General features: G+C 35.8%; 4 protein-coding genes across 6 annotated transcripts; 2 read left to right on the forward strand and 2 right to left on the reverse strand.

Moving 5' to 3' along the window:
* The first annotated feature begins 2715 nt into the window (after positions 1 to 2715).
* On the forward strand, positions 2716 to 6928 carry GIL1 (glucose-6-phosphate isomerase, putative (DUF641)). 2 transcript variants are annotated; one of them, XM_007016143.3, is made up of 4 exons: positions 2716 to 2888; positions 4409 to 4549; positions 4770 to 5458; positions 5813 to 6928. In XM_007016143.3, the coding sequence occupies exons 1-4, from the start codon at positions 2842 to 2844 to the stop codon at positions 6595 to 6597; spliced, it is 1662 nt and encodes a 553-aa protein (XP_007016205.2). In that variant the 5' UTR covers positions 2716 to 2841; the 3' UTR covers positions 6598 to 6928. The 2 variants fall into 2 exon arrangements, with proteins under 2 accessions (XP_007016205.2, XP_017983150.2); XM_018127661.2 differs by lacking the exon at positions 4409 to 4549 and having other exon boundaries at positions 2717 to 2888.
* A 573-nt stretch (positions 6929 to 7501) lies between these two features.
* UCP2 (uncoupling protein 2) lies at positions 7502 to 11741 on the reverse strand. Its single transcript, XM_018127662.2, has 9 exons — positions 11453 to 11741; positions 10424 to 10639; positions 10264 to 10342; positions 9956 to 10089; positions 9777 to 9875; positions 9550 to 9654; positions 8857 to 8931; positions 8409 to 8495; positions 7502 to 7897 (listed from the first exon to the last, which is right to left on the reverse strand). The coding sequence occupies exons 1-9, from the start codon at positions 11519 to 11521 to the stop codon at positions 7859 to 7861; spliced, it is 903 nt and encodes a 300-aa protein (XP_017983151.2). The 5' UTR covers positions 11522 to 11741; the 3' UTR covers positions 7502 to 7858.
* Positions 11742 to 15905: 4164 nt separating this feature from the next.
* On the forward strand, positions 15906 to 17829 carry PCNA2 (proliferating cell nuclear antigen 2). The gene is made up of 4 exons (XM_007016148.3): positions 15906 to 16392; positions 16867 to 17019; positions 17150 to 17247; positions 17398 to 17829. The coding sequence occupies exons 1-4, from the start codon at positions 16074 to 16076 to the stop codon at positions 17626 to 17628; spliced, it is 801 nt and encodes a 266-aa protein (XP_007016210.1). The 5' UTR covers positions 15906 to 16073; the 3' UTR covers positions 17629 to 17829.
* A 2828-nt stretch (positions 17830 to 20657) lies between these two features.
* On the reverse strand, positions 20658 to 25073 carry LOC18590560 (putative sugar phosphate/phosphate translocator At3g11320). Of its 2 annotated transcripts, XM_018128227.2 has the most exons (5): positions 25024 to 25073; positions 24107 to 24569; positions 23820 to 23923; positions 23447 to 23675; positions 20658 to 22797 (listed from the first exon to the last, which is right to left on the reverse strand). In XM_018128227.2, exons 2-5 carry the CDS (start codon positions 24536 to 24538, stop codon positions 22651 to 22653), a joined length of 912 nt encoding a protein of 303 aa, XP_017983716.2. In that variant the 5' UTR covers positions 24539 to 24569; positions 25024 to 25073; the 3' UTR covers positions 20658 to 22650. The 2 variants fall into 2 exon arrangements, with proteins under 2 accessions (XP_017983716.2, XP_007016212.3); XM_007016150.3 differs by lacking the exon at positions 25024 to 25073 and having other exon boundaries at positions 24107 to 24783.
* Between the last annotated feature and the right edge of the window lie 299 nt (positions 25074 to 25372).

Raw genomic sequence — 25372 nt, forward strand, 5'->3', positions numbered from 1 at the left:
CCCGATCGACCCATAACACAATCCTGGCATCCATTATGAATCAGTTTGAGCAATACCTCCGCCCGTCCATAGATTTGCTCAAAAAACAAGAAGCAAGAAACAAGATGGACTTGAAGGTTTCGATTTCCCATTGGTTATGTCATTTGAAACTGGGGTCATTCCACGTTCCAAGCTTTCGATTTCCCATTGGTTATGTCATTTGAAACTGGGGTCATTCCACGTTCCAAGCTTTTCACTCTTTCCAATCATATAGATACTTTGGTACCATAGTTCAACCGGATAAGCCAAGGGGAAAATGACTTTGCATGCTAGCGTCTTATGTACGTAAACTAGGCTTTCCTGGGTGATGGGCTTGAGGGCTGATCATCAGGACAAAAGCATCAAAGTTTTTTGCTCACCTCTCCTGACCGTGCATATCTTAATCGGATGCTTCTTGTTTTCTGACCAAACCATTATACAATATTGCTGCCAGTAAGATCGTCAGCAGTGTTACTGTTATGAAATGGAAGCATCAGAGCCTCTTTCGTCCCCGATGACAATGACTCCTGTTTCGAGGGTCGGGCAAGGAACAAGTTGATTCATGACACAACTTACACGTACAATAATTCCCTCTCAGTCTCCGACGATACACTACGTACGTTAATTCAAGTGGTGGTGGCATTTGCTGCCCCCCACTTTCAAGACTCTAGACTCCATTGTTACAGCTAAACTTATATCTTCCCATCATGGTTCTAGCCTGACTCCAGCTTTTACTCATCCTGTATGCCTTAAGAAATATTCTATTTTACTCATCAAACATCATGGCACTACGTACCTTTAGTTGGTGTTTCTGTTTGGTTTTTGGCTATTTGCTTTTTATTTTTTGAAGAGTAATTATTATAAAGTAAAAGTAAAAGATAAAAACAATACCATAATTAATTCAAAAAGAGCAAATAATTAAAATGTAAGCCAAATTATAATATAATTAGTTTATATAGAATTTGTGCATTCAACAAAACTTCTAATAAAAAATTTTATAATTCAATATTTTCAACTATAGAAAGTTAATTTCAAGTTTAAAATGAATTGAGGAAAGTAGTATACTGTTCCTACGTCCAGAATTGAGAATCTTCTCCATTATTTTTTTATTGAGTACTTATTAATATACTTTTTAATCATCATTCACAAGTAAAACTCACTCATGTATTTTAAAAATCATATCTATGAATGGTGATTAAAAATTTATTTAAAAGTAATGAATTGAACAATAATAGATAAGAGTCAAACTCAAGAAAATCTAATCTTTTGGTTATGTAACATTGAATTTAAGTATGAAATAGTTTAAATAGTAAATAACCTATTTAGTCACTTAACTTGTCAAAAGGTTATATTTTGATACGTAATTTTAAAAAATTATATTTTGGTGTTAATATCTATAAAAATTTCGATTACATGAGATATCCGTATATATATTAACTCATCTACTATGAAAAAATACATCTGCCCTGTGTAATTGTTTTTCAACATGTTACATGATTAAGGTCGACTTATTGAAAATCACATCAAATAATGGTCAACTTTTAATGACTAAGTGATCAAATTAACATTAACTTTTATCAACGTTTGTGGTCTAAAAGTGATTTTTTTAAAGTTAAATTATAAAAAAAATTAATTACCAAATGAGTAATTTATACTAACCTAAATTACCTTTGAATAAACACTGCCTCCCAAAGTCCTACTCAAAGAAAATTCTACCCACTCGTAGCTAGCTATGTATACACTAATGGACAAGGCCGGTTCACTCCAAATGCCTCAGCCAAAAACTAAAAAATGAAGTTTGCCTAACAAAATATCAGGCTGGTCGTTAACCATTCACTTCCGAACACTTCCGCCAAAATCAGCCTACAGATACTCCCTAACCCAAAGAAACCAATCACCAATAAAGATGGATCGAGTAGGTTCTTTAGGATTAACGATTTGGATGCTTGTACAAGATACATAGTAGTATCAATTATCGGGTCACCTTTTCTTAGTGAGAAAAATATTAAAGTAAAGCTTAATTTCCAAGCATTATCCTCAAAAGGGTAGCCTTCAAATTTTATTGAAGACTAAAGAGAGATGATATAATATTTGCTTTCAAAAGAAGTAGCAGGAAATTTAAAGAAAGAAAACCTGAGACAGGGCAGGCCAGGCATATGCAGGCACACACTTTCTCTTTCTCTCTACAGGAAAACGGAGAAAGATATCAAAACCCCGTTTATAATTGAAAAAATATCTAGTGCAAATCATCATCCCCCCAAAAGAGAAGGGACAAGGGAACTTTTAGCTTTAGGCTTTAGCCAGCTAGCAAATGCATGAAAATTAACTAATCACGTTGCATTGCATGTATATCCATATGGTATGCCTGGAAAAATGTCGAATTCTGGTTCTGATGAAATGTGTTTTAATTGAAAATGTTGGATGTATATTAATTCTTAATCTAAAGCATATATATTATATATATGGAGTCTCCTAGACACCAATTAGGTAATGTTCCGAATTCAGTGAACTTTGATTTAGACTAGAGACCAAATAAATTTAAAACTTGAGACATGATAGATATTTGGAATCATATGAAATCCAACATCTTTCCTTTTGTCTTGTTTCCTTGGTTAGTTCCATTACGTAATAATATAGCTACTACCTTTTCCTTTTGAACAGTCTTTAAATACCCAAAGGTTCCGAAGAAGATAAAGTATCGAAGTCGAAATTCAATCTGCCCCCTCCCTCCTCATTCCTTTTCACGTTTCTGATCTTCCATTTCTGTTTGATTGCCTTGCCTTGCCTTGCCTTGCCTTGTGTGTGTCTTTGGGTGGAGAGACAATGCTTCCCAGCAGCTTGCTTTGTTCCATCCGTCCCAACTTCTCAAGGTAATTAATTTTAGTTATCCCCTTATAACCCTTCTACCTTACTTTGATATATGGTTTACCTTTTCTCATCCATGTTTCAAAGTTTATATATTGGTATTAAATATGTTTCTAATTTCAGCTACATTTTCCTTCTATAGCAATCCCTTGAGTCATTTTGTCTTTAAAAAATGTTCCCTTTTTGTGAAAACTGAACGGTGCAAGAAACTTACAAGAAATCAACAATAACCGTAACTTATTGTGAAAAGAAAACTTAAGCTTCATGCTTCATTTTTCTCCACACATTTGAATTTCAAGTCCTTTGACAATGTCAGATTAAGCATAATAAATTCATGAGGAGAACATTGAGGAGGATTGATATATAATGCTTGTGGTAGACCAAAACAAACATTAAAGATATTTTAATAGCATGATGGACCATATATATATATATATATATATATATAAAGGCTGCCATGGCTTTTGCGGGGACTTCGCTCTAAGCTCGAAAAGGGCAGGTAAGAAATAGAAAATCCTTACTCTGAAGGAAAATTGATTACTTCTTTCTTGTGGGCTTCATTTCCAAAGGGTAAGTGCATCCGACCAGGAAATTATCAATTGGAAAATGACTCACCTTGACTATAATACCTATACATATGGATCTTTCATCTCATGGAAAATCAGCCTTATAAATTTATTTGAAAACTTTCAGATCATGATTGCATGCATTAATACCAAAGTGGTGACAATAATTTTTTTCAACCGTTTTCAACATGTTCCGTTTCGGAATGTAGCTAGGCAAATATACCCTTTGCCCCATAGCTGGTATATATGTTTTTGGTCCTTTCCTTTGAGCCTCCTGCCTTTTTCGTAGGTTTTGGGCACTCCCACTTAAAAGATGCAACAACTTTAAGAAGATGGATAGATAATCCTTCGATCCTGCACCCAAGGCTATTAGGCAAGCTTTGAAATGAGGCAGCCCATATCAGTCATATGGATCCATCAGATTCTCGATTTTTTGCATGGCATATAGGTTGAAAGTGAAGCAAATCATAATTATCTGCTTGGTCTTAATCAACTTGACTTGGATACAAAGGAAGGCCCCAAAACATCAACTTCGTAAATAAACTTTGTCCAAGGAAACTGACTTCCCATGTTTTTAATCACGAAAACATCATCAAATCAACTATTTCATGACTTCAAATTCACTAGTCAAATGTGTTCGCGAGGGCTTATTTCTCATAATGGAAGATATGGTTTTCAAAAGTACATGAACCAACCTAGCTAGATAGAACCCCAAGCATCAAAGACGGGACCATTACCTATGTCAGCCATGTGACTGCCAATCCCAATTCCCATCCCTTCCTCTCTTTTTAACTCCAACCTTATCTTAGCAAAAGAAACATCATACTCAAATCTACACCATACACGTGGGCCAATAGGGCATTCTTGTAAATACAGACTAGACCAATCCCACGTGTAAAGCAACTGTACTGTGACAAGCCTTTGCAATGGATTAATTCATGGATTTGGTGTTGTACCAGGAAGAAGAAAGGCAACCGGGATAGCCTGGAAACTGAAGCCAAAGACCTTGACTTTTGGTACTCGGTTACGTTTAACAGAGATCCGTCTCCGAATCAGTCGTCCAGATTCTCTTTAAGATCTGATAATTCTCACGTTCCCAGGTCAGCCCGTGTCAGAGAATAAGAAGAGAAAAAGAAACACATTTTTTCTTTTCTTTTATTTCATTTCTTGGCATTGGGTTTTTGCTATCTTCCACTGGAGTGGTGCTACCCTTTATCCTGCGCATTCGCATCTAATACTAGCAAAAGTTTCTAACTTTGCTAGAAAAAACTCAACTTTTTAACTCACTGATTCACTGCTCATCTCACTCTGGTTCTTCAGAAACGGAGCAGCGGTGAAGGCGAAGAAGAAAGGAGAAATGGCGACCAAGGTATCAAACTTTTCGGATCTGATACAGCGAGTTGCAGCTTCTTGTTTGTTGCACCCGCTCGCCGCCGGTAGACAAGATTCCAGCGACGTTGACGCCGCGAGTCACGCCGTTATCGAGGAGAACCCGGATGAAGAAGAATATTACGAGTACGGTAATTCAAGTGACGATGAAGAGAAAGAAAATGGTGGGAAAGACATGGAAAAGTCGAGGAGAATAACAAGGGTTTGGAACACTGGAGAGAAATCGAAGGAAATGGTGGCATTAATGGAGGAGGTTTTCGAGTCGGTGGCGGAAATGAAGAAGGCTTACGTTAGGTTACAAGAGGCGCATTGTCCTTGGGACCCAGAGAGGATGAGGGCGGCTGACGTGGCGGTGGTGGGGGAGTTGAGGAGGCTTGGGGTGTTGCGGGAAAGGTTTAGGAGAAGGACACGTGGTGGTGGTGTTGGGAAAGGACACGTAGCTATGCTGAAGGAAGTGGTGGCACCGTACGAGGCGGCGGTGGAGGAGTTGAAGAGCGAAGTGAAGGTGAAGGAGGTGGAGATTGAGAACTTGAAAGAGAAGCTTAATACTGTTACTTGCCTTTCCAATGGTGGAAAGAAAGGGCGGGGTCTCTCCAAGAGGAAAGTCAGCTGCAGTCAAGGTAATTTGCTTTAAAATGACCTTTTAGACTTGTTGTTGAGAACCTTGTTGTTTCAATACTTGTACAATATCACTTGATGAAATTCGGGGTTATGTTGGTAATTATACGACTTAGACAACATGCGAACAAAGTTGGAATTGTTGTTGCTGACCAATGGTATCATGCCACGTCATCAGGAAGTCATTGTCAAACGAACTGTTCGTTCTTTCTTGTTCAATAACAGTAGGAGATCATTGGTTCTTTTGGCAAACTACCATGGGAATTTTGATTCAAAGCATGCCTTGGTTATATTCTGTTTGTGGTGAAATTGCATAGTTAGGGATATCAGTTTAACTTATTTGTACCTGGTGACAGTAATTGCAGCAGCACCGGCACCAGAGCTGTTTGAGGCCACAATGAGTCAGGTGAAGGAGGCGTCGAAGTCCTTCACATCTCTCCTTCTTTCCCTTATGCGTGAGGCTCGCTGGGACATTGCGGCCGCTGTCCGATCAATAGAAGCTGCCACCGCCACTCCTGATACTGCCTCCTTTACCACCACCATCACTCCCTCCGTCGTTGCGAATCACCACTCCAAGTATGCGCTTGAGTCGTATGTTTCACGTAAAATTTTTCAAGGCTTTGACCACGAGACTTTCTACATGGATGGCAGCCTCTCGTCGTTGCTTAATCCTGATCAGTACCGCCGAGAATGCTTCACCCAATATCGTGACATGAAGGCAATGGACCCCGCTGAACTCCTTGGTATCTTGCCTACATGTCATTTTGGTAAGTTCTGCTCCAAGAAGTACCTTGCCATTGTCCATCCCAAGATGGAAGAGTCCTTGTTCGGAGACTTGGAACAGCGCAGCCAGGTTTTGGCTGGAAACCATCCTAGAAGTCAGTTTTACGGGGAGTTCTTGGTGCTGGCCAAGGCAATCTGGTTGCTTCATTTGCTTGCATTCTCACTTGACCCATCACCAAGTCAGTTCGAGGCAAGTAGGGGAGCTGAGTTTCATCCACATTATATGGAAAGCGTTGCCAAAATTTCAGGTGGGCGGGTGCCTGCCGGTCAGATCGTGGGATTCCCAGTTAGCCCTGGGTTCAAGCTTGGAAATGGATCTGTTGTCAAGGCAAGGGTCTACCTAGTGGCTAGGACTTGAAGTAGTGATCGTCAGGCTTCTTGCATTTGCTTGGATAGGTTTTAGGATTTGCACATAGGGCAATTGGGTTTGGGTTTGTTGTTGTTGTTGTTGTTGTTGTTGTTGTCGCTGGACTGTCGAGGAAATTCCCCCTTCCATTAGACTACTGATGTTAGAATTATTAGGTCATTTGCACTTTAAGAATTAGGTTTAAACTCCACGGATCTTTCAGCCTTGGGCTGCTTGTCCGGTTTGCTTTATCAGATCTTAGCCATTCTGGAAGCGTGTATTTCCAGAGGACTAAAAATTTAGCTGTAAAAATTATGATGATATTTATTTTTCGATCAGCCCACTTAAGTTTCCACTTTCCATGAAAGTATACTTGTCTAAAACACTATTTTAAAGTTTGCAGGTATGGGGGGATGACAGGGTAAAAAGGCAGTTATATATATCCACCCATCTATCTATATATATAGCATCTAGAGCCAAGAGATGCATAGTTGTATACTTAGATCTTAGAGCTAGAAGGAAAGGCATGAAGATTAACATGACATGTGTTATCTGTGACATCTTGCCAAGCTCTTTACCTATTTGTAACTTTACATGGTAAATACTATAAGGTGGAAAATGCAATCACACAATGGTTGACATGCTAACAAGTAACAACCAAGTTAACCATAAAGGGAGAAGGTCAAAGACTCAAAAGTATGAATTTCCTCTTCCCCCTTAGTTTGTTCCCAAAAAAAAAAAAAGATGATAAAACCCTCAAAAAATGCAAATCATCATGTAGAAAAACCGGAGGTCTAGCCCATGTAAAAGGAAGTATACCATAAGCTACCTGCCAAAGGGAGGCATACTGATTGAGCAAGAGCAAAGTATTGCTTCCACCTTCAACTAAGTTTCCTTACACTAACAAACAAGGCAATGCAGGGCACATCAGTCCATACTCACGTTTTACTTCAAGAATAAGCAATATTTGTTGAATGTCCCACAAATGCAGGTATTACATGATTCCAAATACAATGAGGCAGACATTTGCCAATTTCAGTTTGGTTGGGAGAAGACAGGCAGACAGCTTGTAGTCCCACAAAAGGGTATAGTAATAATACCTTCTAAAAGATATTTATAGTTACAATGACACTGTTTTATATAAGATAAATGAAAAGTTACAAAAAAATTTGGCAATGCAATGCCTACCTTACTCTCCGTTCAAAGAATATACCTCTCAAGAATTGAAGTGACAAGCAAGCAAAAGTGGTGTCTTCCTAGTTGCAAACTAAAATCAGTCATAATATAATTCTCCCCGGAAAGCTTTCTTGGCCTGTCATCGCCATAACAAAGAAGGTTAGCATATCATAGTTGGTAGCAAATATAAAGGCTTTCTTACAATTATTACAAGTATGCTAAGAAAATTCAAAGCTTTGAATAGAAAAAATCTCTGCATCTAAATAACATGAAAAAGAAAAATCTTCCCATCCTTTTGCCAAAATAAAAAACATTAAAATGGATATATAAATCAAATCTATACTGAATACAGTTTGGCAAAGGGTCATCTTGATCATTAAGTTCTAATTTCTTTAAAATTCACTAAGGTGCCAGGCATGTCTAATAGTTTAGTCATCACACGGCACTAGGTTGAGCTCAACAAACATGGCAGTTTTCTAAATCCAGATGTTGCATCGTGGTGTGTTTAGACTAAATGCAGAGATGAAACTGGAAATCCTAGTGCAAAATAGAAACAGGAGATTGGAATACACAAGCATACATATGTCAAAAAAAGAATAACATGGGCCAAAGAAAGGACAAAGATCAAATCAAAATGCAGATCTTACCTGCTCAAGAGTCAAAAACATAACCACATTCCAAGATCCCAGCCGACTGAAATTTGGAAGAAACCCCTTATAAAAGGCAAGGAATCCCTGTGATGCATCAACTATCAAAAAGTTACTACTCATCATAATATTGCTTTTCTAGTAAAAAGTCAGTTTCTATCAAGACTAACTGCCAAAATTTTTATCTTTGAGAAAGGATTTAAGATAAACATTAATGAAGCACGAAAGAGAACTATTTTCAGAAGCTTGAAGTTAACTACACAGAGGGATAGTAATAGCAATGAAAGTAAAATTTTCAAGCCCAGAAGCATGCAAAAAATCTTTAATTCTGGCACAAATTTTGATCCTCCAGTAGTACCAAGAACATAGAGTGTAGTCAAAAGGACATAAATAGATTCTAGAGAAATCTAGAGGAGATGCAAGACAAACAACCAGAAAATCAACATACCTCATTCTTCAAAGTCTTAATAAAACAATCAAGAGTGTTTTTGTAGCCAGAGTCTCCCATCATTCTAGATTTCACCTGGAACATAACAAGCAGATCCATCCACCCAACATATGTTTTATAAAATCAGTTTATATGATGCAGAGCTCCACAATCTCGTACAAGCATAGCCTTATTGCCTCTGATGCTTGGAAGACAAATTAGACTAAAACTGAAGTATCAACATGGAAAAAGAGTCATAATTTAAACTGTATCAAGCATGACCGTGGCACATCATCTTCTTTCAAAATTCCAATCCAGAGCATTTTGCACTTTAGCACATAATGGCATAGTGGTTCTGCATATCCAGTGGTGCTTATCTCTAAATAAAGGTTTGACACAAGTTTTTCAGTCTAAAACTTGTTGCACCAATCAAAACAATTCCACAAACCAATATCACTGGATTTTCAAAAAAATGCTGGTTTAACAGAAGCTAAGTATTGAAGCAGAAACTAAAAGCACGATTATAATCAAATTTAACGACTACAGCACAAAGATAAGCAACAGATATTAATTCTAGGTCTGAACCATTCACAAAAGTGAAAGCTTCAAGCTATAGGACAAAAGTTATGACAGAGACAACAAAAAATCAAAAGTTACCAATCTTATAATTCTTCAGAAGCATAGCAGATAATGGAGTCAAGATCAAATACGTACCACATCAATGGGAGAACCAATACAGACTGCAAAGAAACCAGCTCCAAGACCCGCTAGAAGATGAGTTAGAACATTGTCTGAGAACCCTGGAATTTTCAAAACTGTCTGCATGAATATAAAGATTTTAGAAGTTAGAAATCATTAGAACAACCATACTAGCCAAGCATGATACCAAATTTATCAAAAAGAGTGACTTCAACATAGTTGACTTAAAATTGTAAATTCACCTGTTTCACTTGATCATAACTGGCTAGTTCAGCAGCATTTACAATGGCATTTCGTGCAATGTTGGGACCAAGCCCAGTCCACAGTGCCCCTAGTCCTTCCTGATTATTGAAAATTTTATATGATAAGTAAATTAATTTTATCAAGAAAAAATGGATAGTATTATTCTAAGAAAACTGACTTGTCTAACTATGGTGTAGTACGCATCCAAAGTCCCATAATAACGCCTAGCGACCCCAACTGGAAATTTTCCTTCAGCTTGCAACCGAACTTTGACAAGGTCGGTTGGATTAGCGACTGCAATAGCTATAGCACCTGTTTGATGTGAATGGCTTTTATATGAGTTTATTGTGAAAAGCGTCCTTTTAAGAAATCAAAAGGCAAACATTGATTAAAAGTGCACCACCTATAAACTGACAAAATGAGGTACAAAACAAAAAATGAAGATGTACACAGTTTAGTTCAGCAGAGTAGTTACCATTAACTCACCGGTCAATAACGCTGCAAGAATTTTTTGGTACAAAGGAATATCTCCAACATAATCACTGCCAACTAAAAATGTTTTGACCTGCCCATAACACATATATGTCAATCTATTACCAAAAAAGAAGCACAAAACATGCTAATTTGACCCATATCATAGCCTTACAGGTTCATATAACCCAATCCTTAAACCTCCATAAATGCATTGGCGATGTAAGCCAGCAATTATTCCTTTCCAGAGTGCCGACAAACCTTCTTCCTTAGCAATAGTAGCCATAGTACCCAACAAACCATTATATTTAGGTAAATTAACTTCATCACCAACTGCTTTCTTTTGGAGCTGGAGCCTGACTTTGGCAGTGTCCAAAGGGATGGTACAGAACTGCAAAACCATGAGCGTGATGTTTAAATAAAGGAAGAGTGTTAAGCATAAAAGGAAATAAAAGCAAGTCTCCGACCTGCTGAGAAAACAATGTGAAGCACATTGAACAAGAATAGTTCAATATGTTCTGGAAGCATTCCATGATGCTACTGTGCACAATCATATAGAAACAAGTATTCCACATCATTCCATATATAAGTTCTCATATCAAGCATTGCTTCCTGTGATCTTGATTAACCAATGATTGTCAAATAAAACAGGGTCGTACGAAAGCTGATTTGGCATATATCCACGGACAAGTCAGTAGAAGAATTCCCACCGAGAGTATCTTCAACCATATATAGAATATAATTGAATTAGTAGCATTTTAACATACATTTCTTACAAAAATGACCAAACATCTAAAATCTTGCCGAGCTAGTGCCACATGACCTTCTTCTAATCCTAACTGAGCTCGATGATTTATTTGGATCCAAAATTTTAACATTCATTCAAAATTCTTAACATTTTTTTTTGAAAGTTATTCAAAATTCTTAACATTGTATATGAACTGATAAAATATCAAAGACCCAGAAAACTAGGAGCTAATGCCAAGGACAAAATAAACTGAATCATCATCAGCAAATTAAACAACTATAAAAGCAAGCATAGAATTAAGCAATGAGCTTAAGATAGAAACATGAAAAAGTCCAGCTGAACACAAAAGCCAACCTTTCTCCATCAAACGAGCAATCAAGAAGAAAATAATCACAATAAGCAACCAAAAGAACAAAAAAGAGCACATGTAAATCTATATCCATAGATCGTGAATACCTCAGCAAAACAAGCAGCAAAAGCACTGCAAAGAAAAGTTTCAGCGAAAGAGAACTTGAGATCTGCCATCGGGAACTGAAAATGAGAAATGGGTAGCAGAGATTTGGGGGCGAATAAAAGGAAATGAATTGGTTGAGTGACAGTGAGACAATAAAAGGAACGGAAAAGGAAAGAAAGATACAGGATTTGTTTGATAAAAGGGCGAAACAGAATAATTAAAATGCGCCTTCATTGGCACCCATTTAAGGTTGTGCAACTGGGTTTTTCACTCCTTCTCATCTTCTTTCTTGTTTTCTCATTAATTTACTGCTAACATTAACATCTTCGTTTTGTTTCACATGTATATGGTTGTTGAGCTTGTCTCTGTCTTCAACATCTCATCATTGTTTTTTTGCCTTATTTCTATTTTTTTGTTTTTTTAACAGATGGGTTTGATTGTTCGTTAATCCGTTAATTTATTGTTTAATTTGGTTGCGTGCCTGAAAAGAAGACACTTGTGGTTATTTCATAGGCTATTATCTCCTAAAAGTCCACTTGAAGAAGTATTTTATATTTTTAACTTTTAAATTCTATAAAAAAATTTACACATAATATTTTTAAAAATTCTTAAATTATTCAAAAAAAAATATATTTACCATGCTCAATCAATTTTTTATATTTTTATTTTATATTAAATAAATTCTTATTATGATTAATTAATTACTTATCATTAATCAAAATATCAATACCTTTCACATAATATATTTATAAAATAAATTACTATAAAAATATCAAACAAAAATAACATAAAATTAAATCAATGTTACGTAGGATGGGACTTGAATTTAAGCTTAAAATAGTTTTAGGACTTTTTACTTATTATATAAAAAAAGTTTTATTAGTGCAATCATACTATTTAGTAGTGGAATCAAAATTTCACGTTAGAGGGAACGAAAATAAGAAATTTAATATTTAAGAAAATGAAACTATAAACTTTTTAAAAATTAAAAGCAAAATTTTAAAATTTTAAAAGAAAACATAGAAAAATTATATCCTTTTCAAGCTTTGTGAGGTGGGAGGCTCTAGTATCCCCCCTCCCTCGTCGCTAATACCATACCAATAATATAACTATAATTACAAAAAAGTAACAAGAAATTACACATGACATGAAATTAGCCTCCAACATGCCAAAACCTTTACTTCAATCCTTAGAGTTTAAAATATTTTAGGATTTGATTTTGGATGTTAGCCAAATATAATTCAAAATTAAGCATTATAAGTGACATTTGTGATGTGGGATCAATTTATTTTTCTCTTTATACAAAGTCAAAGCTTGGATAAACTTTTATATACACAAAAAAATAGCTAAATTTGGTTGCTGAATATCTATTTTGTAGCTTTGTGAAATTAATTACTTAAAAAGTAAGCAGCCAAATTTTAACCTTGACATTTTGATCTATCAATATCATGGTAGATTTTTATGCTTTCCGGTAAATCTAAAAGTTATTAACACATTTCACACTTGGGCTTAAAAGCCCAAAAATGAGTTTAAAGCCCAAGAATAACCCGTATAGGGTCCATGAGTCCGGTTGTTTTAGTGTATAGCAGTCTGACCCACATGACCCGACCCATGTGCCCAAGTGTTAGAAACAATAGCATTACAGCATTAGCAATTAATTACGCGTACGCACGCTGACGACCTAGGATTTATTCAAGAAAAGAAGAAGCCCTGGAATTGACAATGGCGTCATCCTCATCTGCATGGCCCGAAGCCGAAGTTGTACATGTGTTTTGACGCACTGGGTGATGAAGGCGAGGCGTACTTCACCTTCTCGGTGGAAACGACGGCCTTATTATCTTCGAAAATGAAGGAGGCTCCCTCTGTGGAGAAGCTAGCCTCAGTAGAGGGCGACAAAATGTGTGCCCACATAGGCTGCGGTGCGTTGGGATCGAAAATCCTTCTTTTGGGTGGAATGAAGCATACCCAAGGCGGAGATGCATCGTTCCGAAGATACAGCTTTGATGATCTGAACGATGGGTTCTCGCGCTTGATACACAAGACGCCTCCTCACGCCCTCCTTTGTTCCATATACTCGGAAGTTATCTAGAAAAGCTGAACCTTTCGCAGCGGAAATCGACGGCGAGCTATATGTTTTTGGATACTTAGAGGGCGATAAATGAATGCACAAAAACCTCAGAAGTTTTCGATCCAAAGCTGAATAAATGGACAGCACTGTCTGATCCATTATTTATTTCTGGTAGTCTTGCACCCAAGCCTGGAATTACTCAGTTCTTCTACCTCACACTCCTTTCTTAAAAGGAAATCTTTTTGTAAAGTCCAGCTTTTGATGTTTTACGTTACAACATTGATGACAACTTTTGGTACAGGGATATAACGTTTGGTGACTCAGCTCTTTGCTTTGCGGATAATTAAGTCCGGTGTAAGCTTTAGTTTTGGCGATGAAGATGTGTGTATTTTCTTTGAAAAATGTTTTTTTATCGGCCTATCTGGTTAAAAAGATATGGGAGTTTTTAAAATGGTGATCAAAGTGGAAAAGCTTGGATTGATTGCATCTGAGGATTATGCATGCTGTTGTTTTGCAAAGCTGGATGGTCAGAGGATGTGTCTTGTTAATATTATTGAGGATCCGGACTTAGAGATAAGGCAGATGTCATCGTGGCAACATGTGAATTTGAGTGGTTCAAGGACATTGCAGCGTCTCAGGCGAACCAGTTGTGGATGATACCAATGCCTGTGATTTACCTTTGCACGAAAGGAGTTTTTTGAAATATGATTATTTGGAGACGGATTTTGTGGATTTTCATATCCTGAACCAATATTGTCATCCCCGTGATCGATCTTCCTTTATTTGGAAAGCAATTGGGTGCTTCGTGCTGTAGCTCCTTCCTTAATTAAAGAACTTAACTAGGTTTTCTCTCGTGGGGAAGTGCCATCGAGCCACCGTCTTAGTAAACAAAATGTTAATTAAAGAACTTAACTAGGTTTTCTCTCCTGCATATAGATATTCGGCAAGGACTTGAGCTTTGTGCGTCTTTTGTGTTGTAAAATTTCTTATGCAAGTAATAACTATATGACCTCAACTCAGTTTTCCATCCGATCCATACATTCATTGAAAGATTTTCTCCTATCTGGTTTCCACTGATGTGCATAAATAGATTCTGATGGAGTTTATTTTTTGGTGCTGTTTTGAAACAGGTGATGTATAACATGTTAGCTCATGGGACAGGCTACGAAGGAATTAGGGGAATGATGACACTGAATTGTTATGGTTTTTGTAAATCTTCAGATTTTGGGTATGTTAGAATTGACGACTATATATGCTAGATAGTACTTTGCATCCTATCAATAGCAATTCCTCTGCTACGTTGAACGCCCTGAGGGGAACTTTGTTGATGGCTGGTTTAACTTGAAATATTGTGTTTTATAAGCATTTATGTGGTGACATTCATTGGCAGTATTTCTGATATCCTGCAGCTTTTTGAATATGGGTTTCCCTCCTAACGCTAATTATTTATTCCTGGGGGGCTGGGTTGATCTTGGAAACAAGAGTTTACAAATAATATGCCTTTTGTTCGTATCTTCACGATATAAAATATCATACGAATATAATATAAATAATTATTTTTATTAATATTTAAAATTTATATATGAATATATTTAATAATTATGTAGTACGATAATATGATTAATACGTTTTATTAAACGTGTTAATTTTTTTATACGATACGATATGATTAATAAGCACGATTAAACGATTAACATGATTTTTTTAAACACGATTAATACAATTAACTTAAAATATTTACAATTAAATATAATTTTATTATTCAAATTTAAAATAAAAATTATAAAAATAATAACATTAAATATAATAAAATTTAACATAAATAACATATATAAAATTTATTTTCATACTAATAAAATCTATTATTAATATTAAACGTGTCATTTATACACAATTAAACATAATAATATAATTAACACAATTAATTAAACATGTTAATCATATCAACACGATTAAAATATGAAATGCAATAAGACTAAATTCATAGTTATTTAATTTCGTAAATTTTCATGTCATATCCAAAATTATCAAGTCTAACCAAACAATCTAAATTTGTACTCAACTGCATTTTATATTTAAATAAATTAATGCAAACAATCACCTTCAAGTTGGTGAAGGTCTAGCTAATACTTACCCCGGATGAATCCACTTGGAACGTATCTGGATTCAACCTCAATAGGTTGGATCCAGCTTTGGACATGGCTGGATACTGAACATATATGGGCGGGATTTAACGTTCAATGTTGTTCCACCAGAGGATGTTCCTCTTGCAAGTTTGTAGAAATCTTGGGTGGGCTTTCGTGGGCCTGAATGGGGCACTTGACCCAACTTCCAAATTCAGATGTTGCATGACGATGTCAATATCCTTCCCGCTTTGCTAAACTCATTGGCGGGAACCAAACGCCTCCCAATCCCGCCAATTGAACACCAACGATTCAAAGTAACTTTCCTCTTTATATAAACCCCTCAATTCCCTCATTTGTTTCCTTTCTCTCTCAAAGCCCTAATCCTTAACCTCGCATCTTTCTCCCAAGAATAGCAAAAGAAACCCAAAAATGCTTGAGCTGAGGCTTGTTCAAGGTTCGCTTCTAAAGAAAGTCTTGGAAGCGATTAAGGACTTGGTCACCGATGCGAACTTCGACTGTTCGGCGACGGGGTTCTCGTTGCAGGCCATGGATTCGAGCCACGTGGCCCTGGTGGCTCTGTTGCTCAGATCGGAAGGGTTCGAGCACTATCGCTGCGATAGGAACATTTCCATGGGAATGAATCTCAATAACATGTCCAAGATGCTGAAATGCGCCGGTAATGATGACATCATCACTATCAAGGCTGACGACGGCAGTGATACAGTTACTTTCATGTTCGAGAGCCCCAGTAAGTTTTCAGTTGCTGTAATATTTTGGTAATTTTGTTTCCAGTAGGGTTTTGGGGTAGTTAGGGTTTTGGGAAATTGAGATTTATTGGAAATTTGTTTTGGGATTGTATCAATTGAATGTTTATTTTGGAAAATTGTCATTGGTTTGGTCGCTGGGAAATTTAGGAAAGCTAAAGAAAACTGTAAAAAACTATGAAATGATTGTTTATCTTATAAAACTGTGGTGATTTGTTTGGTGGCGGGGAGATGAACAAAAGAAACCAAGCCTTGGAAATGTAAAAGATTTTGATGTTTTATAAATGGTTTGTCGTAACACTTAGTCAAGATGAAGGTTTTTTGTGTTCATTCAATTGAAATGGGATTAGACTCTCTCCAGTGTTTTTGGGCTAGACTTGCTAATTTTGTTGCTAATATAAGGTTGAACTGACATTTGTTTTTGTGTGTTTGTTTACGGCTGTGCTAATGGATTAAAGCACAAGACAAGATATCAGATTTTGAGATGAAGCTGATGGATATTGATAGTGAGCACCTTGGAATTCCAGAGGCAGAGTACCATGCTATAGTTAGGATGCCTTCAGCTGAGTTTGCAAGGATTTGTAAAGATCTTGCTAGCATTGGTGATACTGGTACTGCTGAAATGTTTTGCTTTATAAGATTTTATAGATTATAGATTGTTAGGCTTTTCTTTCATCTTTTTAGTTGAGCTTATTTGCATGTACTTGTGCAAATGTTAACTCTAGTTTGATGTGGTTGCAGTTGTTATCTCTGTTACGAAGGAAGGTGTGAAGTTTTCCACGAGAGGTGATATTGGAACTGCAAATATTGTTCTCAGGCAAAATACCACTGTAGATAAAGTATGTTCTTTGGGCCTGCCATATTTTTTTTTTTTGCAAGTGCTGTAATTTGTTTAAACATGGTTATTTATAGAATGTTATACCCTGTTTCCACGTTATATAAGGTGACTAATTTGATGGTTCTATTGCTTTCTGGATAAACACTTGCAGCCAGAAGAAGCAACAATTATAGAGATGAACGAACCAGTGTCATTGACATTTGCATTGAGGTACATGAACTCATTTACAAAGGCCACTCCGTTGTCAAATACAGTGACAATCAGCTTGTCTTCAGAACTGCCTGTTGTGGTCGAGTACAAGATAGCTGAGATGGGTTATATCAGGTTCTACTTGGCACCCAAGATTGAAGAGGATGAGGATGAGACTAAGCCACAAGTGTAACTTGATTTTGGCATGGGATCCTGTTTCCTTGTTCAGTAGAATGTGTTTGATGTTGTCATCAATGTTGCCTTGAGGGTTCTACTTGAAGCTCACCATGTAGCCAAACGTTAAGTAGTTCAGGTCAGATGGATGATAAATTTCTTTCATGTGCTTGGATATTTTTGATGTTATGTTATAAATGATGATGCATCTCTTCTCTTATTTGTGTTCATTCCTACTGCAACTTAATGGATTCTCATTAAAAATGTTGAAGATTTGAAAGCCACAAGAAGTTGAGAATGCTTTGAACAGCCTAATTGCAGAAAGGGTAATTTTTTTTTTTGGAAGGCAAATTTATTGATGAAGTCTCTTAAAGAGATAAACAAGCTAAACAGCTTTCGAAAGAAGCAAAAGAATCCTCACATACGAGTGTACTTGTATGGGATCAGTTCAATTTGGGCAAAAGCAGCATTACTACCATTTTGCAGGAACATTGATTACGATAAAATTAAATCTAGTTAAAATTGTCTGTTAACTGCCCATAAAACAAGATAAGACTTCTGCTCAAGTTGATGAAACAAAACTACATTCTTCCTTTATTTGAGGTTCTACTTGCTATACCGCATAATCTCCTCTTCTTAGGCTCTGCAAAAGAGGGAGTTGTGGCACCACCTGAATTGACTTGTTTCAAATGCCCTTTCCCGCACTAAGACATAATAATGCTGGAATTGTGCCTATATTCCCTACTTATAGCCTTACACACTGCGTTTCTTGGCTTCATTGTGGAGAATAACCCCCAACTACTGTGGGAGAGCATCGGAGCATCCCCGTTACTGAGGGGATTTCGGAATATCAGAATAGAGATAATCGCAGCTACAGGCTTCTTTAGCATTCCCCAAGACCTGTAAGAACAAGCATAGGCATTATCCTTGTTATGAAAATAGCTTAAGAAATAACAAAGATAAATTTTAAAAAAATTAAATAAATAAAAAAATACAAAAATTTATGTGATTTAATCTTTTAGTTATATTCACAGAGTGAAGTCGTTTTATTACTATTAAGAATTCAGAATCTTTATGGTTTTTTAAATCAATTCAAGATCCTTTGTACATCTTCTCTCAATGTTTCTCAAGAATCTTACCCACGCCACTCTAGCTCCATACAAAACAAAACAGAGATTTCCATCATTAAATTGAAAGATCAATGCTGGTATGGCAATTACATCATTTTTTTTGGAAGTCAATAATTACAATATTATATAATACCAGATCAAAGATAAGCCCAATGGCTGGTCAAAAAGAGCCATTGTCAGCAGGTGCGATACATGCCGAGTTGCTGTCCAGAACTAAAAATCTTTAACACCTCAGGGGGTTAGCACAACCGCCTTTTCCAGTTATTTGCTGGATATTGGACAGCCAAGAAGGACCTGTACAAATTCCACCATATACACAAAAAGAAAGAGCACCGCCAGGATCACTGACAAAAGTGACCAAAACTTACAGACTCTATATACAGAATTATCAATCAAAAAGCATGTAACTGTTGTACTGTACTAGCAATCTCTCCTTCGCAATTCTGTATTGCTGGCTCACCAATGACCCAAAGCAGATTCTGGGACCTCAAAACCCCTTCCTTGGAGAGGAAGTCCGCTGCCTCATTCGCAGTTCTCAAGACTTGTTTTATTTCCCAGCGTGAAATTCTATCAAGCAGTTTATACATAATATAATATTCCCCGCTGTCATTAAAAAGTTGCAACTATATATTCACCCAAGAATTTAACTATATATTGTATCTCTTTATGTATAACTTAATAGAAAATTAAAATAAATTAAAAAAAATTCAAACCAGCATCAAGGCTCTAACATGTGTGCTTCTATATTACTAATTACTAATTCGCATACCCTTCCACCTAAATGTTTTAATAATAAATTATAAACATTTTAATAATAAATTATTAATATTTTAATAATATTATTATTAAATTATAATTTTATAATAACATATTGTTTTAAGCTAATGAGTTTCAAAAACATCAAAAATTTTATGAAATAATAAATAATACAATTAAATATATTTTTGACATTTTATCACTTATTCTTTTATTATTCTAAAGTTATTTTTTTTCAATTAAATATTAAAATAATGTCAAACTTACAATTCCTTTCTATTAAACAAACTACATTATAATTATTCTATTATATTTCTAAATTTTTCTATTCTTACATAATAGTTATGCCATTTCTCATTTATTTCATTATGAGCTCAATAAGAACCATGTGCAAGCCCAATGAATTTGAATTGTCTTAACTTGAATATAATTTATAATTTGATTTAATTTTAAGATAAAATATGTTTTTTTATTGGTTTTAATAATATAATGATAACAATAGTAAATTTTTTTAATGAAAAATGGTTTATTTTAGCTTAAATGTAATAACTAATAAATAAATCTTAATTCTATGTATTTTGACTTAAATCCCATTTCCTCCCTCATCTTGGCGGAAACGCTTAAAAGCAATCGAAAAAAACCCTAGTATTTACTCAGGAAAAGAAGCAGCCCTCGAACCATCATTAATGGCTTCATCCTCATTTATAAGGGCGGATTCATGGGAGTTTAGTATTACCTAACTCAATGTTATTTTGCTGAAGACATGATTCTCTAAATAGTATTACTATGACTATTTACTAGTTTGAGTTGTACCTTATGCAAACATTGAACCGATGCCTAGATCCAAGATCCAGCTTCTCTCCAAAGAAAAGTTGTTGAATTTCGTAATGGTTAATTTCACTTTCTAACTTACTACTAAAGTCTAACAGATAATCATGTTGAGAGATAACATATGTAAAAAAGCAAGGGACGATATTGTAAATTTCATAAATATCGAATTTCTTTCTTAATCACAATACAAATATAATAACACAGAGAATTGAAAAATCAATATTTATATACTTTGCTATAATTTTTACTTATTGCATCAGTATTACTATGAACAACAAGGTTATGTTTTTGTGTGTTGTTGCTCTTTGTTCTCCTCTTTCGAGACATTGAATTGTTAGAATTGGCTTACAGAAAAGAAAGTTAACCAATTAGTCTATGTATTACATAATTACAAAGAAATTCTTACACAAATATAATGAAATATAGTCTTACAAATTCTATCCTCCTTGAACATCGTAACTTGTTATGGCCGTCTTGAAGACAGCGACCATGTCATCTTCCTCCCAACCCTTGAAAGTCTGGTGCTACTCTTTCCTTCAAGTGCTTTCTTTCTTGCCGTGGCAGACATGCCAAGCATCCTCTTCACCAAAGAAGGCAAAACAGACCCATTTATACTTTTGGGCCAAAACATCATTCCTTTTACTAAGTTTAACAGGTTTTTGTACTCGTACAAATAAATAATTGCGCTCATAACACGTTGACAAGGTACTCCACTTATGTCCCACCTTCGGCATGTGCATGAATGTTATTGCAACATTACAAAGTAACTCTCCCTTACTAAATTGTCCCTCCCCTAATTCCATTCAACCTCTCACTTAGTAGTAAAACTCCTTGAATTTTCAAATTGAGATTTCAATAATCTTAGGGCTATAATTAGTCTTCCATTTACTCACATATTCTCTGTTTTGCACCAAGCTCTTCATCACATATATTCTAATATCCTCTCTAGTATGCTAATGATAGGCTTGGACATAACTTCTAATATCACTTCATTAAATGTTTCACACATGTTGTTTCAATTACATCATACTTGATAATTTCAGAGTAAAAGCTTAGTACCAATCCTATCTTGGCAATTTTCCCAAGTGATTAACTATTGCTTCTACTTCGTTATTAGGTGGGTTTTCCATGTATTCTAATTTCTTGTTGAACAAAGGTTGGTTTGGAGGCCTACTACACACATTTTTGGGGATATAACTGGCACACGTACTTTTGTAAGTATGACCCATTAAACCTAAACAAGCCTTTTGCTTATCAATTATATACTGTTCATACAAATCAAGCATACACATTATCATTTATGTATCAACATGCAATCTGGTGCGTCATCACAGTGTGATGGAATTCTACATCACCATGTGCGGAAATGTTAATGAATAACATACCAAGCGCCATCACAATATGATGGAATGCTACCTCACAACATATAAAAGCGCTAATAAACTCTTAATTCAAAAAATAGTTTTCATAACCCATGCAAAATTTTCATTACAAACATTTAACTATCAAATTTTTTAAAAAACAAGTAAATCATAGTGCCAGTCGTGACAACATACTTATAAGAAAACGTTCAACAACATATAATCATAAAATCAATAAAACATGACTTGACCTTCTGGGCATCAAGTGAATTGCTAGAATACCTACCAAGAAAAAATGAGAGCTTGTCTTCACGACAAGGGTAATAAGTTACTCATTGATCTGTAAAAAAAAAAAAAAAAAAACTAACATGTGAGTTACAAAAACTATATGAATAGATATAGGAAGGGAACAAATTAAGAGAGAGTTTTTACATAAATCATAAGTTGCATAATCATGACATTTATAAATCTCATAAGTTTCCTTCAAACTTTTATAAAAGAGTGTTGTTCAAAGCTATTTCATAAAAGTTTAATTGAGACCAAAGTTGTATAAATATTTAGGATGAAATGGAAGTTGAGATCATTTGAAAACCTTGTGAAAAGGGAGTGAAGACACTGTTCTGCAACTGAAATTTCGATACTTTTACAACAATAATAAGATATCACCGTCATCTTCAAATATAAAAAGATTACAATAAAATTAGTTCTAGTAAAAATTTTCCGCCAACTCTCCATAAAGCAAGAGAAGACATTTGCTCAGCACCTACAAGCTGATGAAAAACAAAAATACATTCTTCCTTTATTTGAGGTTCTACTTGCTATACTGCATAGTCTCCTCTTCTTGGCCTTCTGCAAAAGAGGGACAACTTGTGGCACCACCTGAATTGACTTGTTTCAACTGCCCCCTCCCGCACCATAGACATAATATTGCTGGAATTGTGCCTGTATTCCATACTTATAGCCTTACACACTGCGTTTCTTGGCTTCATTGTAGAGAATAACCCCAACTACTGTAAGAGAGTATCCGAACATCCCAGTTACTGATACAGGATTTCTAAATATCAGAATAGAGATAACCACAGCTAGAGCTCCTTTTGCATTCCCCAAGACCTGTAAGAACAAGCATACTTAATCTTTGAAGCATAGACATTATCCTCAAGGCAATAGCCAAATAGGCGCCTTATTTCTTTTAAGGAGAACAGAAATGTCTTGAGGATTGCTAGCTTCAATTATTTAAGTGCAACTTAAGAGATTTCCATCATTAAAATGAAAGATCAATGGCAAGTGAGTAAACCCCACAGATTTGAATGCTGGATATATATTTCAGGTCAACACAATTCCATATATAGTGCCTGAAACTTCTTATATAGGGAACTCGTGCCTGGGAAAGCCAGGTGAATACACGCAGAAGAATCTTCATGCTGACCATCTAACTCACTTAAACAATATTAAGGGGCTTCAATTCTGTCTACTTGGAATGAAATGCTACAATGTAGAAGGGTGGGGTATTTTATATGTAGGAAAAAGACTTTTCACCATTAACCAACTTTATGGATGCTATTGAAACTCAAGCCTCCCCATACCTATAGCAGGTAAAGTAATGTACCTACAAGATTCTATCTTGTTATTACGATATGCCAACAGCTAAAAGCACTTTATAAAAATATTTTCATTGGCAATCATCTTTCCCTTTCCATTGGCTTTGCAAATATATATGATAAAAAGAGATTGCCTAAAGTTTTAGCACAGGCAGGAATACCTGAAGAGTCAAGGGACTGGTGTGCTTAGTAACCAAGAAATTAGTCAAGTTCACAAAATATGCTAGCGCGGAATTGAAGATCAGATACAGTAAGAACTTCCAATCATCTCTTGCAAGTGCAATTGTAATCCCAACCACACCTTCTTCCATGAAAAGAGCTGCAGGAAGAAGGAATATGACAGCTACAGGAGCCATGTACATCAGGAGGTTCATAGAGTTTAGCTTTTCCCTAATAAAAACAATGAAACCTCGTTAGCCATGGATCGAATTTGAAGATGATAGGAAATCTAGTAAAATTCAAGATGGTACTTGTTAATTCAGAATCACTCCAAATTTCATGTTGATATAGAACTGGAAGAAAAATGTCCCTTACCCTTCAGAAGAAAGCAGAATCCCTTGAAGCACAGACTTCAAAGCTCGTGCTGCTGTAGCACCAATGCACATTATAAATCCGAACAGATGAAACAATGGTTCTCCCTTCAGCCATGTTATAGGAAGAAAACAACATCAGTGATGATACCATTCCTTTTTCCTTGACAAAAAGAAGAGAAAAAAACAACCACCTGAATTGATAAATACGAGGAATTTTTTCAATTTTCTTCACCAAAGACAAAACAACCATACACAAACAAATCCAAGTATTAAACTCTGAAGTCTTACCCCACTGGCAATGATGACACCAGTGACAACAGGAACCAGAGTGGCATATGTTACCCAACTTTCCCTCTTCCTGGTCATCACGTACGCAAAAACGGCCGTGAAAAACGGAGTGGTGGCCCCCACAGCCTGATTAAACGACACGGGAAGAAACCTAAGCGATATATTCCCACCAACGACAGATAAACAAAAGATGACCCCCAATGCAGATATCTTCATGAGCTGCAATCGCGATCTTATCCCTTGCAAAGGAGCGACTTTTAGCCATGCAATGGCCATGTAACTGAACATGGAACATGCCAACATGTGGCATAACGTAAGGGAAATCGGGTACCTGAACCCATAGTTGCTTAGCAAGAACTTGTTCAGTAACAAGACTCCTATGTTCGAGGAGTACCACGATGTTATCAGCCCGACAGTGAATAAACGGCTCATCGGGTTTGACGAGTTCTTTTATAATGCAGATCTAGAGAGATAAAAAGAGAAGAGTTACATGAATGAAAGAACCCAAAAAAGAAAAACAATTATTTTGATTGTTATTATTACAGAGTATGGAGAATTTAGGATTTTGAATTGGATGGTAAAGGAAGAATGAGAAGAAGGTTAAGGTTTTTGTCTCCAGGAAATTAAGGTAAAAGAGACAAGAGAGGGTAATGAGTTTTTGAAGTTTTTGAGGAGGTAAAGGCGGAGAAGAGTTCTTCTTGTTCAATTTTTTGTTACATTATCTTTTTTTTTTTTTTGCAAATTTAAATATATGCTTTTAGCAATTATCTATTTAATGGAAAAAAGATGAATGAAAACCTTTCATTTGAAAATTGCAAAAATTGACTAATGATCTTCGGAGGGAATGTTTGGTGCATGATTGACAGATAAGCAGTTATATCATAGTTTACATGAAATTTTTGAGTGATATTACTTACCATATAACTTTTCTCAGGAAAGAGATTGTTAGTTTGATGCAGGGAATTTAAGCTTTGATCAATTTCCAGAACAGACAAGCACACAGGATACATACATATAATGCTAATTAATTATAGTAATGCATCTGGGCCCGGCATTTCTCTTTTAACAGGAGAAGACGTTGTGTCTTTTAATTGCACTTAAAAAAGTTTTTAGCGCCCACCCCCCCCCCCCCCCCCCCCCCCCCTCCCCTCTCCCAATCTCCTTCATGCATGAGCATGATGTGTTTTTTTGCCTCATCATCACTATATATTCTTCATAGTTTCTGTAGGTCAGGGTGGGAAATTGGCAAGCTAACAAAATTATTAA

The sequence above is a fragment of the Theobroma cacao genome, chromosome 9, assembly GCF_053813885.1.
Source record: "Theobroma cacao isolate CCN51 chromosome 9, ASM5381388v1, whole genome shotgun sequence".
Classification (NCBI taxonomy): Eukaryota; Viridiplantae; Streptophyta; class Magnoliopsida; order Malvales; family Malvaceae; genus Theobroma; species Theobroma cacao.